Source organism: Pavona decussata, unplaced genomic scaffold (assembly GCF_977016875.1).
Source record: "Pavona decussata unplaced genomic scaffold, jaPavDecu1.1 SCAFFOLD_90, whole genome shotgun sequence".
In the NCBI taxonomy this organism is placed as follows: domain Eukaryota; kingdom Metazoa; phylum Cnidaria; class Anthozoa; order Scleractinia; family Agariciidae; genus Pavona; species Pavona decussata.
Genome location: NW_028145507.1, coordinates 1,131,344 through 1,148,210, shown reverse-complemented (window position 1 = coordinate 1,148,210; position 16,867 = coordinate 1,131,344). Strand labels below are relative to the sequence as shown.

The window sequence follows — 16,867 nt, the reverse complement described above, 5'->3', positions numbered from 1 at the left end:
TTACACGTATAAGACTTAATTTAATGTTCATTCGTTTATTAGTTGTTGATTTTTATGGTCATCCAAGGGACAAGAAAGTTGTGAACACGTTCTTATCTGTTTTCAAACTATTTTTTTTTTCAAGTTCGCAGGGTAATTTTCCTCAACATCAAACTAGCAACTGTAACATCAAAATAAGCTAACAATTCGCAAAATGCCTCCGACAGAACTTAAGAACTGACGAGGTGAAACAAAACTACTAGCGGACAAACGAGACGTTTTCATGCATGTCCGCGGGAGTGAAAACAAGCTAAAATGGCAGAAGAAATTATTTACCTTATTTTGAAGTACATATCTTGACTAAAACCCAGAAACCAATCCAAATGTTTCAACTTGGTGTCGGTCACAGTCAAATGCATCCTCCACTGTTTTATATCCCGGCATCAGTAATAGGCTTTCAGTGTTTATAGCCAAGAAACCGGGTGCTGTGCTACGAATGTGAGAACCAGATGGTATAATTTTTTAGGGTTTTTTTAATGATTAGAAAGTCTATCCATGTAGCCCGTGTTGGTTTGCTTCTTCCCGTGCATGGCCACGGAACTTGATTCCAAGCAGCAAAAACCTCTTTTTCCAGTTCAACATGAGCAAGAAAACAGTGAAAGCTGACAGAGTTCAATATGGAGGTTGCGAAAACTGCATAACAACTTTGCAGCGTCATAACTTTCAACAACTGTTTAGACTTCCTCCAACAACAAATAACTGAACTTTAGACATTTTTCGGGTACTATTTGAACCATATCATACTGGCAAAAGTGACACGGAAAGCAGCTGAAAAAAAATTCACTAAAGATAAAAAAGTCCTTACGTGTATGAGTACATGTCCGTTTATAGTAGATTAGCATACCACAGTGACCGACTATCGCGTAACGCGCAATCTGATTGGCTACACAGGTGCCGTCTATATAAATAAACAATAGCCACCATTTGGCGCGAAAATATGCTCAGATATTTGTCCACCGACATTATCTGTTCCGAGAGCGAAGCTCGAGGAAAACTGTGAGCTTCGAGGAGGAGATAATGTCCAAGAACAAATATCTGAGCATATTTTCAAAGCCAAATGGAGGCTATTGTGGTTATTATAGACCAGCAGGTTTATCTCTCCTTCTGTCACAAAAGCAAACCGTTCCCCCATCTTGACATTAATTTTAATTGTAAACAAGACGCGCCTTGGTCACGTGAGGCGTTTAGACCAATCGCGCGCGAGCGAAAATATTTGATGGATTATAATTAACAATTAGATTATGAGCTCGAGATTTCTATCGCGTGATAGCTGATGAGGGCGCAGCCCGAATCAGCTATCACGCATAGAAATCGAGAGCGAATAATCTAATTGTTTTAGTATAAATCTACTAGTCGGTCAAAACTAAACAAGTAAATTATCTATTTCCTCATCGCAGACACTTCGAAAACGCGAAGAAGCAGGCGCCATTTTGTTGAAAATCGCTACTCACTATCTATCACAGAATAGATAGCGAGTAGCGTAGCCAATCAGAGAACGGCATTCGTGATAGAACACTAGTAGATTTATACTAACGATCGATAGACGGCAGTTTGTCAGAGCGCGCGCGATTTAGCATGCATCATTGCACAAATATATCAAAATTTATGAAATAAAAAGATTTTTTTGCTTCATGGATCGATCACTGAGGTATGCTAAAACAATTAGACGGCTCGCTCTCAGTTTCTATCGTCTTTGCTAGTTGGCCGATAGAAACCTCGAGCTCGCCGTCTAATTGTTAAGTGTAAGCTTTTTTCATTCATTCAACAGTAGCAACGCACGCGGCGCCACCGTTTTGGCGCCTTTTTGACTTTACTGTGAGAGTCATGTGATCAATAGACCGCTTTTTCCAACTTTTCCCGTCTTCTTTCAATTGTTACCTTTCCGTTGCGAGAGTCTAATTCCTTAAATGTGGGCACTGAGGAGATATTCCCTGGCAGAATTTTAAAACTTGGACGCCATTTTGAACGGGTAGAAAAAAAATTTCAATTTCTCCACGCGCGATCCTGGCTATTTACACGTGTGCACGCACGCGCGTATGGCGCAATTTTTTCTAAAAATAGATTTTTTTGGTACAACACACGGGGACAAGCCCACAAGTCAAAATGGCATCTCGTTACGGTCTCCATCCCTGATTATGGCTCCTGATAAGTTATAATGTGTCTTCTTTGACCGAAACCGCTCAGTCACAATTGCACAATTAATTTTAACGGTCGTAAGTGACTATTTCTTCGCTGTTTACAAAATTCTGTTATTTTCCTTTTGAAAACTTAGAAGCAAAGATTCTTTTGACAAATTTTGCGGTGTTCTGCCAAAGTTTTAAGTTTTTGTGACAACGAAAGCTTTTGTACAATAAAATAAACGTCGACGAAAAAAACGCCGACGCGATTCCGGCAGCGTTCACAGAAGATATCGCGATCGCTTACTGTCTCTTCCTTTTGTGAATGCCCTCTGAAATTATTATAATAGTAATAGAGTTGATGTTCTTGGGCGTAAATATGTTTTTGGCCTTTCTCAGAACTCATTTTAGCGGCTCGGGCTAAAATGAGCCTGAGTCGGGCCAAAAACATATTTACGCCCAAGAACATCAACTCTATTGTTATATCATCGTATGGGATCACGAATCACTCAGGAAAATAACTTTTTCACAGCACCACGAACCTTTGGGCCAAATGCCCATCAACAGTAAACTTGGCCTGCTTTCATACATAGGCTTAGAGCCTTTAGAAGGTGTAGCCCTCAGTTCGCTCTCTCTTCAGATTTGAGGAAGATAATGCAATCGACGCTAAGTATATTCCTTTGATTCTTTTCCATATATCGCCTTTGCCTATCGCTGGAACTTGTCGTCGTTCTTTTCACTCACTCTTCATTGGTTTGGAGCCGTGCTAGCAAATCTCGGCAGGGCAGCAGGCTCGATGATCAACGTAGACAGGAATGGACTGATGTGGGAATTCAAAAAACCGGCAGTTTATATTCCTAAGGACACAATGCCAGGCATACAAAGCATGATAAAATCAATGATGAACAGGCAAATAAATAAATAAAAAAATTCTGTTATGGTTGCCTCCGACGACAACTCTTTCAAAGGTTGTAGATGGTCACAGTTAGGGGCAGCTTGTAGGATTCCAGGCAAAAACCAAACATTGCAAGCTAGACATTGATTTTCTTCGTTATTTTAAAAAGTGTTTTTTTAAAAAAAAAACAAAAACAAAAAAAACACTTATCTAAAGTTTCAATCAAGGTGTGGTGACGCAAACACCAGACAAGTTAAACTTGAGTGAAGAAAAGTGCTCCATTATATCAAAATTACTTTTATCAACGACTTCCAGAGCTAACAACAAAATACTGATGCTTAAATCTTTGCTATCATGTTCAACGTCAACCATAGGACCAGTGAGCACAGACAAACCTTTCTCAACAGTTTTGGCCAATGTTAGAATGTTTCTTTCTGTTGATCAGTTTCATTTTACATGAAAACTGAAAGGGGAGTTTTGAAATGCTAGTGCAGAAACCCTTGACAAATTTGAAATAAAAACCTGATTCAGAACCTGACGTATTTATATCAGCATCAATGGAAACCACACAATTGCAGAAATTAAGACGATTGATAAGATTTCAACTGCATTTACCTTGGAGGGGAGGGCATTTGCAACTTTTCCTGACCTCAAGTGCCTGTTGAATGAGATAAAGTTTTCGAATAAATTACTTTTACCCAACCACACAAAGCTAAGTAAAACAACCTAATGTTCAACATCATTTTTAAATGAACTTATTTTAAATAAACTTATTTTTGCCAAGTGACACATTTTTTTTTAGTGTTGCAAAATGTCTGATTTTCCGATGCTATGATAAAATACCTGATGGCTTCTTCATATTGTCGAGCACAACAAACACTCTTGAATAATAGAGACTGGCTCCAGTACACTCAAAAGCACAATGACCTTTTTCAACACTTGACAGCCAGCCACGCCAAAGTTAATAGACTCTTTATCACTTCGTACATCGCAAGAAAAAATTAACAATTTTGGATCAACATTTACGTATTTGAAGTAATTCCAAGTTTATGACAAAACACTTTTGTTTTTTGTTCTTTTTTTTGCTTTTATTTTTTCAATTTTGAACTGATTCCTACTCTATAGCAAGACAGTTAAGGTGATTCCCTCAAAATAAAAGTTTTGATAAAAAAATCTCTAAAGCTTCATGTGATTGTTTACAAGTATTAGTGAGGTGTCTAGAAAACTAAGACCTTAGACCTAAGAGCTAAGATCTGGAAACCTAAGACCCTCGTATAAAAAGATGTTCAATCAATTCCCTTTTGAAAATTACAGCTCTAAAGTGAGTTGCTGCTGTGCTGAACTCTATAAGTGGTTTAAATTATTCTATATTTCAAAATGCGAGTATGAGTTAACGCTTTCCACTTTTGCATGTGGGCCGCCATTTTGAGGGATTGATTGAACAATTTGTTATATGAGGGTCCTGGGTTTCCACCTCTTAAGGTTTTCGAGTGTTAAGCTTCCATGTAGGTCTTAGGCCTTAGTTTTCTAGACACCCACAGCAGTAGTTATATAGCACACTTTTGGGCGCGACTTTACGGCGCATCCAAAAAGGTGTGCTCCCAACCCCAACAAAACCCAACCTAAAAAATCCACCCAAACCCAAACCAAACAAACATAATTCAGTTAAAAGTGTAAAAAATATATAAAAAAAGTAACCTTGGCGCACCAGCTTTTGCGCATGCGCGAAAAATGATATTAAAAAGTTACCTTGGCGCATGCGCATAGCAGGTTTGAGTCTGTGTGGAAATTTTAATACCCGTAGGGGAAAGTCTCAGTTCCTGATTCAGTCTTTGCGACCACCCTTTTATCGTAACACATTGTAAAGTCTTTTTCCTGATACCTGTTTTTTACCTCCTTTGTTTTACTATCTCGGGTTATCATTTGTTCGTTGACTGTTGTTATCCGATTCTTTTGACCCTCAATTAGCTGCCTCATTGTCTGCTGGTTAATATATTGATTTTTTTCGTAATTGAGTGTAAAACCTTTTACTTTACATACTGTTTTTCCATTACTTGTACAATAACTGTAAGACTTTGGCCCTGTTCCACACCACTTTTCAATGTAATGTCCACCAAGCTCATCGGTAAGATCACCTAGGTTATCACCTGTTTCGATGGTCGGTCCTTTTTCTTTCTCAATATACCAACAACTGTCAGTATCAAATCCAAGAACATTTTTCCCCAGCTTGTCTAGCACTCCATACAACATCATTCTTGCATGACTGGTTGTAAAAGCCGCAATGAATATGTTTGTATTATTACTGTTATCGACAAAATGGTCTTTCAGGTTGTAGTTCATTTCAACCATTTCTTCATTGATAAAATGAATGTTCAGATCCTCAATCTTTTCATCTAGCAAAATTTTGTAAAACTCGTGTGGCTCAACAACATATACAGATTTTTTCATGTTGTTTCTTTGCCCAAACTTTCCCCATAAACTATTCAAACACAGTTTGGAGATTGCCCTCATTCCGGGGTTGAATTTTATTTCACCAAGCTCTATCCCTAATTTTGACTTTACAACTTTTCGATACTCATCGACTGATTTGTATGTGCAATCTTTTCCTGTTTTAAGCTCGCTACTTTCCATTTTTATCTTCATAAATTTTTTGACATAACCCTTGAAAAGTTTATTGGATCGGTTTTCAAAATTCCACACCTCAAATATTTTTTGAATCTCATATCCCTTTTCAACAGCAACATTCAACTCGTTTGTACACCAAGTACCAACAAACATTCGTTCTTCATCCGAATGCAAACATTTTTCATGTGATTTTAAAACAGCACATTTTTTACATAGTGGAAATAACAGCTTTTCTGCATTTCCACATGTCATTTTTACTGGTAAAACAGGGTGATAAAGACCGCGCGGAGGTAGTACTTTGCATTTTACAAAACCAAACCAATTTGAATCGTACTCATCCGGCAAAAAGATCTTTTCCGGATGACCGATTGGATAATCCTTGTAAAATTGCACTGTTGGGTAGAGACTGACAAAGTCAACGTATTTTCCTTTTTCACCTTTTTTGAAATCGTATGTCAGTTTTGTTACATTTGTTCGACCTCCAAAAAACGCATCCCTTGGATTTAGAGGTTCAATACATTCTCGATCCCAACCCTTGAAAAATTTCAAAAACTCCTTGTTTTCTTTTAACCCGCATTCGTATTCTTCAACAAGATTCCAACCACCGGCTCTTATCCTTTCATTCTTTTCTTTTGTTCTATTCCTGAGAGTCAACATATCCATCTGATTTTTTGTGTTGATTGTATCGCTCGCTTGAAAAGCATTTTTCACAACCGTGCCAAAAACATCCTTGAAATTCATAGACAGTTTTTGTTTCTTCGCAGAATCCATCAACTTTTCCAATGTCTGTCAAATTTTTTTCACCACCATTGAGAGCATGTTTAATGTTTACACCGTCTCTCTCCGATATCCAGTCTAACCAAGCTATACTGATTTTACTAAATTTTTCACCTCTTGCTGAATCTTTTACAACACCAATTTGGTTTTTCGGCATATAGTTGCAACGATAAACAGCCATACAAACTGATGCAATTGTTGTGTATAAAAGAGGATCAATGTTTTCCAACTCAATAAAATCATTCCTAAATTTTAACATACTTCTCCTCAAAATGTCAACATCACTTCTGCAGTACTCTCTCAATTCCTTTTTGAAGTCAAAGACATAGTTTTCATCAACTCGCGCTTGGTGCCATTCAAGAAAAGCCTTTCTCGCTGATGAGTTCATTCGGTCATAACCAAAATGTTTCTTACTCGGAATCGGTCCTACATAGTTTTGGTTATGTTTTTTATTGAAATAATGAGGAAAATACCCCTTTTTCAACTCTGTTAAACCAAACGTTTTTGGAAACGATGCTAAAGGAGCAGCCACAAAGTTTAATGAATCGATAAACCTTCGCCCCGAAACCTCCATACTCATTATCTTTGTTCCGTTATAAATACAATACGGTTTCATTCCATTTTCAATAGACCAATTCCTGATAAACTGAGCGTCGTAACCTTTTGCATTGTGAGCAATGAAAGTAAACCCTTCATTATCTTTTTCGAAAACAAATTTACAAAATTCATCAATCGTTTCAAACGTGTTTTTATTACCATGAAAATCTTCACAGTCAACCCAATTGACGACATGGACACCGGTTTCTTGATTTGTTTCGAAATCATAAAAAATGTATTTTTCGGTTCTCGTTTTACAAGAATAACACTTTTTTTCCTCAACACACCCAACACAGTTTCCTCCTTTGGAATTTTTTTTCACCATAAAGCATCTATGTTTGTTCATATCACAGTACTGTCTGCAATTACTGCATTTACTGTGTCCGCATATGTGTTTTTCAAGCCCGTCTGTCACAATTCGCCCACATTTGAGGCATTTGCAAACTTTTTCACAAACAATATCCGATTTTGATCCATCCTTGACACTTCTTTCGCGTTTATGCTCCTCAAAACAATTTTTACCAAAGAAACACCTATTACAATCGTTACATTCGATAACTTTTCCGCTGCATTTATTTCCATTTGCAAAGTACTTGAAACACGCAATACATTTTGCAGGGCACTTGTGACAATCACGTTTTTTGTACGGTTTTTTGCACGTGTGACAATAATAAGATTTACACAAAAACCCAGTCATACTCGTTATTACATCAAAATGATTACCGTTTTTGTAAAGGTAAATCATTTGAGAATTATGTTCATTTTCGGTTGAAAACGTTAACTCGTTAAAATATTCAGCATCAACAACATTGATTTGAATTTTGAGATGATTTGCAAATGTCTTAACGTCTTCTAAAGTTGATCCAAAATCATTGATTTCAACTCCCGCTTCTTCATGAAGTTTTTCAGCCATATCCTTTGGTAATTTTCGTGATCTGTTGAATCCGTCTTTTAATTGTGTTTGTGTCCATTTTGATTTGTTGATGTTTGCAACAGCTGTTACAATAGCTCGTGCAAGACAAATGGAATCGTCATTTTTTATTGTAATGACGCTTTTCTTCCTTTTCAGATTTGAATTTGTAACGATTAATCTCCCAGCACCTCGAGGAATCTTTGTTGATTGAATTTCAAACTTTACCTCAGACAAAGGTACCTGTTTGTATTCAACGAATCTGAAAGTTTATTTGTTATTTCAGAATCGAGTTTTCCTTTGATTGTGATTAATTTTGAACTGATAGGTTTATTCCACGACGGGTGGCTGATTATCCATCTTATTTTGTCACCGTCTTTCAAACCTCTCTTATTTATGACTTTGTTTGCCATTTCCATCAATATTTTATCTACACTGATTTCGGTTGATTGGTTGGGTTCAACCCTGAATTTATCAAAAAACGTTTTGAACTTTTTATTTGAAATCTCACCGATATTTTTTATCTCGTATTGTTTGATATCTTTTCCTTCGATTTTTTCCAAGAGTTTTTTAAAAGAGTAAATCTCTTCGTTGACAACGGGTTTTGTAGCCTTATTTTTTAACCAAACACCCCAATTTTCCACCTTTTTCTTTCCCCAATTGACTGCGGCATCAATTTTTTCTTTAATTTGTGCAGGTTGTGCAGCTTGTGTAGCCTGCTCTCTCGTGAGTTTTTTATTTCTGGAATCGAAAATATTTGTTTTCTTCAGACTTGAAAAAACACTTGTGCCAAAATTTTTCGCGAGGTTTCTAAAATTTGCAAATTTTTTTGAATCCATTTTATTATGAGAAAATATTTTTTAAATTATTTTTTATTTCAAAATGAAATAAAAAATTTTTGAGACTTTTTAGTTCTTTTCAAGTAACACGCATTTCATCTCATTTCCATCATCATCTCTAAACATTTTCCCACATTTTATGTAATGATCGACTGAAGCAGCGTTTTTATTTAAAACTTTTGCACATTGATACTGACTGTCGTATAATTTAACATTTTTTTTGGTTACATTGATGAGCAATACCTTTTTTACATTTGAAAGTTTTGGTTATAGCTTGTTCATTCAGACCCAAACCTTGTATCAGCTCTGTTCTGGATAGTCTTCCATAATATTTGATTTTCTTTTCTGATGCCATTTTTCTGAGTTGACGAAGGTTTAGATAATTGTTTTGTTTCTTATTTTCCATTTTCTTATCTTTTATTATAAGAAAATATTTTTTAAATTTATTTTTTACATCAGATCGTTTATATCCACCCAGGAATTGAATTTTTCTGGGTAACCGCTCCACTTAACCAACGCTTTACCTTTTTTATAGTCTCGTCGAATCACTTTCTCAATACGGTAAACGTCTTGAACAGCCTTTTGCATCTCCTGTTCATAAAAAGAACCGGATATTTCCTCGCCACTTTGGTCTTTGAGTCTATAAGTGATCGGATTGGTGTATTGTATCTTATCGACTGTGAAAACTTCTTCTGACCAATTGGGTGTGTATCCTTTGTCGAAGACAGGACGTTTGTACTTGGAAATTCTGACCTTATCACCGACTCTGTATTTTGGCTTTGTTGAGGTTGGTGCAAAATGGGTATCACCGAAAAGGTTAAAGTAAACGGTTCCTTCATTTTCTTTCCTCGACGCTTCTGCCGGCGTCATTTTTATCGAACGATGTTTGGTGTTGTTGTACCGCTTTAATATTTTGGGTAGTATGTCCAGATACACAGTATTGCCTTGAGCAGTGAATTCCTTCCACATTTTATTTTTCATGGTTCGGTTCCAACGCTCCACCACTGACGATTTCTCTTCATTTTCTGTTGAATACAGTTCAATCTCATGTTTTCTTAGCAAGTCTTTCAGATGTTTGTTGTAAAACTCTGAACCTTTGTCAGTCCACACAAACTTCGGTTTTCTACCTTTTTTAAAGATGTTTTGAAATGCTTTGGTTACGGTCTCACCTTTTTTATCCTTCAATGGTACAATCCAACCGTATTTGCTAAAGACATCGATTATCATGAGAAGATATTTATAACCTTTATTCCATTTGCTGAACTGCTGCATCTCAACAAGGTCAGCAGCCCATATCTCATCGATGTGATTCACAATGACGCGCCGTCGGGTGAATTTTCTTTTTATGGGTCTATGCAGTTCATCTGCTAATTTTTCTTGCCACCCAATGTCTTTACCCGACGGCTTTTGACGTTTTTTGGAACGCCGAGACCAAGTTTTTGCTTTGTGTTAATCATATTTCGAGCCATCCAGTGACCCCATTGTCTCTCATTATAAGGAACAGAGTCCAGCGCTTTGACCATTTTCCTATCGGCTTCATTCTTGCATTTTTTATCATCTTTGCAAACTGAATAATCAACGTCATGTTGCATCGCTATCGCATCGGTCTTACCCGTTGGTTTGTCGTATATCTCAAGTATCTCTCCTGTCTTTGGATCCCATCTTACCTGATTTTCTAAATCATTGTAAGGGCCTGTAAACTTGTGTCCCGGAAGAGTCCAACCGCCTTTTGGTTTCGGTAGTTTTCCGATCGCTTTGTGAATATCAATCGAACCACCGGTAGTCGGTCTACCCTTTATTCCTTTTTCATATTCATCCCAAGTCGGTGGGTGCCAACCAATGTTTTTATAGCTTGAACAAGCAGGAGTGTTGTGATATTTACTACCAATTTTTACCATACTGTCGCAAGGATAATCTTTGTATTTTTCTAATGTTTTTTTGCCAGCCTTTCCTGTCCAAAATTGACTCGAAAATAGTCCAGTATCTGTACTAAATGCACTTTTGGCAATGTCTCCAGATTTGTATCTGTCAAAGACTTCCTTTGTCGATGGTATTAATGTACCAACAACATCCATCAACTTTGTTGCTGCTTTTCCAGGTGTGCCCAATTGCCCCAAAACACTATCGAATAAACCGGAACCGTCTAGACCTTTTCTATCTGTTTTGTATTTTTTATTTGGTCGTATCTTTGTTGATAATTGATCTAACATCTCCGATCCTGTTTTTTGAATAAAAGGAGTTGCTTTTTCCAACGCATAATCAAGAGCTTTTTTTTGTAGTTTTGGGTTTCTAAGAGCTTCACTACCATAATAACGCCCCATTTCCACAGCTTTTTTTCCAAGCCAAGGAATACCATGTTGAATTAACATGTCAGCACCGGTTGATGCCATAGTATCCAAAATGCCCGCCCCTTCAGACGGGCCAATCAGTTTCCCTGTTCCTTTACAAATGTGGTTTTTGTGATTCCACATTCTGCACATGTGCAGAAAAACATGAGTCGACCATTCTTCGCATGTTTGTAACCTGCAGGTTCAACACATTCAGTTTGTTTTCGTTGTTTTACGCAATAAGATTTCATTTAATATTAGACTAGATTATTTTTTCAAAATATTTTTCAATAAATTTTTCATTTTTCGAAGTATCATTTACATCGAATACTTGCAATAGGTTGAAGTACAGCTCCGCTGGGTTATCCGATTTACCTTTATTCATCTCGTTCAAAAAATACAAACAAAAGTATCCACAAGTTGTTGTCAACAATCCTTGAATCTGTTCGTTTTGATGAATAAGAGTTAGATTTTTTTTCTTTGCGTGATTTACAATCTCTTGGAACGGCGGTAATCCAAAACTGTCGAAATAATTGATTACACCGTTTTTTACATACGTTGCAACCCAATGGCTTCCGCTCATGTATGACGGTTCAAGGTTGTATATGAATAACGCCATTTTATGTTTGTGTGGAACAGTTTGGTCTCTCGATAAAACACCACCAGTTTCTATCGGAATTTTCAAACGTTTACACCATTTTTCCAAATCATGGTTACTCATCGGGATGTTCTTTTCAAACTTAACGAATGATTTCATCATTAAAATATTGCCCCCAACAATGGTATTTGATTGAATGGACTGTTTTTTCCTAAAAGTAACCCGTCTCCAGTCTTTTTTTTCGTCTTTTTTTTTCCGGCGCCGATTGTTCCGGGTACTTGTTCCCATGTTCCAAAAAAAGGGGGCGGTGGTTGATACGCTCCCAATCTCGGAGCCGCTCCGCCATCCTGTTTTGGTGCTTTACCCATTCTCGGACCGCCGGATCCTGTCATTTTTTTGAAAGCCTCAAGAGCCAACGGAATTCCGATTGATGCTAATAGTGTACCAAGGAAACCACCCTCTTGCTACTTTTTTGTCGGCTTGATTGGAACTCCCGAACCCGTTTGCAGCGCGTTTAAAATATCCCTTTTTTGTTTATCTGTCAATAAATGTTTGTTTGCGATCAGTTGTTGAATTTTGGAATTTGGGATTAAAAAACCACCGGTCTGGGTCTCCGACCCCCTGCGTAGCTGCCCACCACCGGATATCTTTTTGACAAGTTGGGATGCACCCTCTGAAACAACACCTGAAAGAGCAGACATTCCCAAAGTTTTTGCCAATTGCGGACCAAAGGTTCGTCCAAGTGTTAAAATCGAACTCAAAAGCGATCCACCAACTTGTTTTCTAATGTTTGACTTTGCGAGTTTGATATCCATTCCCTTGTTTAGTTTTCGATTCTTTTCCAACCTGTTTACAGTTGTTTTTGGTACTAAAAGAGTATCGGACCCAGATAAAGCATCATTTTTCAAACGCAATGTAATCGTTTCCTTTTCATGATAGGCTTTACTCAAAGTTTTTTTCTGATTTTCAGAAAGCGAAATGTTTATTTCATACAATTGAGTCATCCTTATTTTATTTGTATCAAATAAAATAAAAAAAATTTTTTCCAAATCTTCAGATATTTTTTTAATTAGACAATCATAAGTTCATTTCCTCTTTTATCCACAATTATTTCACTTTCATGAAAAACGATGGCATGTGCTCTCACATTAGCTGTCGGAGCAGTGTTTAATCTAAAATTTAAAATAAGTTGTTTTGGGTCTCGTGTGACAGTCTCTTTTTGGAAAGTCAAATCAAAATAAACAAGACCGTAAAGAGCATCGAAATTGTGGAGATTCAACTGCGTCCCGGTGTTGAGATCATTTTTTCTGTAAGCATAAGACATCAGATCGTTAAAGATTCTGACTTTTGAATCTGCATCGTACTCCAATTCAGGATAAAAAGTGCTGTTTCCATATTCTAATCGACATGATGAAAGACTGGAGTTTGAATCTGCCGTATTCAACTTGAAAGTATCGTAAACATACGGTGTTCTCTCCGATTCCTCATTGTTGGGCGCGTCAGTTCGCTGCAAATAAATAAATACATGCTTCACATTGTCGATGGCGGGACTGATTTGAAACATGTTTTGAATTGCTCTTGTGGGTGCACTCTGGTTGTATAAATCTCTCATGTAAACCCATTTGCTCGGTTTTAAAAAATCTTTTACAAATTCATTAAATTCACTATCCTTTGGAACCATTTTTGGAAGCCAAAGATAAAATCGAGTAACAACAACACGACCGTCGTCTGCAGCTGCTGCTTTGTGAATCAATTCAGAATCATTGTTCAATGTAATTTCAATTGTGAGCTGCATGGGTGGAATCATCTTGTCTTCCAATTCCTCAAAAAAACTGTACCTGTTCAATGGAATGATTTCATTGATGCTTTTTGCACCACCACTTCCATCATTGTTTGCAGCTTGAGTTAAAATTCGCCTTGCTTCAAAACCCGTATTTGTGTTTGCTGTTGATCCGTTTGTATCAAGATACCAAAAACTGTTTTTAGCAACCGATCTACTGAAATCGTCGCTGTACTCAAGTAAATTTTTAGCATTTGCGATTCTGTGAATGTTGTCACTTTCGTAAACAATTTTTCCCGCGGATTTGATGACCATGTGTTTGATGAGAGAATGTGATCCATTGATCATGGTGATTCTGTCAGCGGCTGCATAACCCGCACCGTCAGCTTTTTTCTGTAACTCCTTGGTAACCTCAAAATACCCGTTAAAATAATCGAAAAAAGTCGATCTGTCGTTGATTGTAAATTTATAACCTGTTTTTTTCTGAGAATTGTTGTTTCCAGGCACCTCAATAACATTGTCAAGAGAAAATCTAACCATTTCGTATCTTTGAAGTTTTTCACTTGTTCTGAAACTCATCCTTTTTATTTATACCAAAAATTTTATTTTTTATTTTTTTATTTTTCTAACTTTTTTCATCCCGCTTCCGGAAATCATTCTATTCAAAATCAAATTATAATCTTCTTCGGCGGGTTGGGTTACCTTTGGTTGTTTTTTGGACCCCTGCGGGTGTGAAAACTGAATCATTGAATTCAACATTCCGTTGTAATCGTAGGTCCGGCGGAGCCTTTTACCGTAGATGTGGGATTAGAAGTTTTTTTACCCATCTCTTTCAAAAACGTTAAACCTGGACTTCCAGAAAATTTTTTACCCGCAATATCGACAGCTTTCTTTCCGATTTTGTCGCCGGCACTTTCTATTCCCGATTTCAAAGCTTTTTTAGCAAGAGGTTTCAAAACAGCTTTTGTCGCTGTTGCCAACATTTTTTTCATCGGTTTGAAAATATTATCAACAATCAAACCCGATCCTTTGTGTTTGTAAACAAATCTTCCGAGTTTCGGATGAAAAATCCGTTTGTAATTATATGGTTGCATTTTTATTATTACAATCTTTTATATTTTTTCTTTCAAAATTAACGAAAATGCGGTATCTGCATTATTCAAATCGATAATCCTTCTCTGTCCGTCAGTGATGTATATCCGTATGTTGTTGATTAGATACTTGTTGACTGGATTAAATTGAACCCTCCGAGGTTCTTTAGTAAAAGCATATGAAGGCGTCAAGTCGTTTGTTCCAAACGAATACAAGATATCTGTTTCATCCCCATCGACAAGACTTTCTGAAATTAGATCACAATGAATGTTTAAAATTTCCGTGTCTTGACTTAGGTTTGGTGTGTAGTCACCAATATTTTCAGTGCTTGTTAAAATTCGTTTGTTAAATCTGATCAAGTCGCTAAAATTTGACGGTCTCAAATCGAGTTGGTAGTTTGCTGCCAAAGTAATGATTGTTTTATATGTTGTGTTATCGAATTCCAATGTAATCCGATACGAAGGGTTGCTTGCAGTACCTGTTTTTGTCTCTTCCTTGATGTGATCGTTAAAATCAACATAGTTCCACGTTCCGGGTGGAAAGGTTATATCTTTCCAAGTACTTCCACTGTCGGAAGAGTATTTTATGAGCTGGTTTTTCAAATCCGAATTGATATTGAACCAAGTGAACGACATTGTTATGATTCTGTCAAGACCAAGAACATACGTGTTGTTTGGGTTGAGTCTTATCGGTTCATTGTATTTGATTGTAAAATCACTGGGTTTATTTTTACCTTGTTTTTTAACGCTGTGAGAAGATAAAACCAATTGTCTCTCCATTTTTATTTATTCATACGAAAAAGTTTTTGTAAAAATTATTGTACACAGGCTTGTTGATAATGTTGTTTTTTAATAAAATATCCAAAATTGCTACACCCATGTTTCTCAACTCAATACTGTTATTTCCTGCTTCAATCGAACCGACTATTAACTGCAACTTTTTTATAGCATCGTCTGGATTTATGAAAAAAGCGTTTCCACCTCGTTTGGTTTTGGACCTTCTCAAACCCGAACCTTTAATACTTTTCAACTTGCTTTTATTATAGTTAATGTAGTCGGTGAGAACTTTTCTCGTATCGTCAATAACTTTTCTTCCAAACTGAGCTTCAGCCTGACTAATCATACCTTTGTTCAGCTGCTTTGTAATGTGTGTTTTATATCCCGGAAGTTGCTGTCTTTTTTTGGTTGCCTCTTCGATTTTCTTTGATAAATAATTATGCCTAGTTTTTGCTGTCATATCAACCCTGTTGAGTTGTGCTTCAATGTCATCATAATTTGATATACCAAGTTCGTCCAAAGTCTCATTTATTCTGTCTTCATCAAAAATTGAATAATCTGGAACTTCATCTTCTTCGTATTCCGGAGGGTATTCTCCAGGTATTGCCTCTAGTTGTGGCATAAACTCTGGATCGACTGATATTTTTTTTTCACCGGATTCCAAATCTTTCAAAAAATCGTCGTAAGAAGGTGGTTTTGGAACAAGCTGTTTTGTACTTTGTGGTTGAACTCCCTCATCAAACAAATCTTCTAGATCGTAATCTGGAATTCCTTCATCCTCAATGTTAATTCCATAATCTGGGGGAAAACCTCCGGGTGCTTTTTTTCTAACCATCCTTTTTGCAGGTTTAGTCTGAGTCAGTTTCAAGTCTTCCAAACCGGATGTTATGGGTCTGAAAAGTCTTTCTGCTTCGGCTTCTCCCATTATATCAGCGATTTTCTTTTGTTTGATTGTTTCCCTAATTGCGTTGGTAGTTTGACCGGCTTTGGTGGTTTTTTCAGCCATTTCTTTCCATTTTTGTAAACTCATTTTATTATCATTCAACAAAATTTTTTATTTGTAATTTTATTGTGAGTTGCAATACAACACGCTATGCGACACGCAATACGACCCTTTTTTATATTTAATTTTCCATTTTGAAAAATTTTGTTGAATGATAATAAAATGAGTTTACAAAAATGTGTAATATCTTTTCCAGTTCAAAATTTAAGAGAAATCATGTTTTCTGCAGCATATAAAGGACATATTGGTATATTAAAATTGTTTAAAAAATTATGTAAAAAATGGGGGGTAGAGGATTTTAATCGTTGTATGGCTCATGCAGCAAAGGGTGGACAGATGGAGATTGTCAAATTGATGAAAAAATGGGGAGCAAGAGATTTTGATTGGACCATGTCTCGTGCAGCCTGGGGTGGATATATTGATATAATCGAATTGTGCAAAAAATGGGGAGCAAGAGATTTTGATTCCACAATGTGCTGGGCGGCCTTGGGA

At 36.7% G+C, this 16,867-nt stretch overlaps 1 protein-coding gene across 3 annotated transcripts in view; it reads right to left on the bottom strand.

Moving 5' to 3' along the window:
* Positions 1–1,260: 1,260 nt before the first annotated feature.
* LOC146474360 (metalloendopeptidase OMA1, mitochondrial-like) overlaps positions 1,261–16,867 on the bottom strand; it is a 34,265-nt gene continuing 18,658 nt past the window's right edge. For 2 of the 3 annotated variants that reach the window (XM_085117216.1, XM_085117213.1), the window contains exons 7-8: positions 3,667–3,709; positions 1,261–2,976 (exon numbers count right to left, since the gene is read on the bottom strand). In XM_085117216.1, the coding sequence (XP_084973342.1) occupies positions 2,957–2,976; positions 3,667–3,709 (63 nt within the window). In that variant the 3' untranslated portion in view covers positions 1,261–2,956. Of the gene's footprint in view, positions 3,014–3,666; positions 3,710–16,867 lie in introns of all 3 variants that reach the window. The other variant, XM_085117215.1, reaches the window with a different exon arrangement.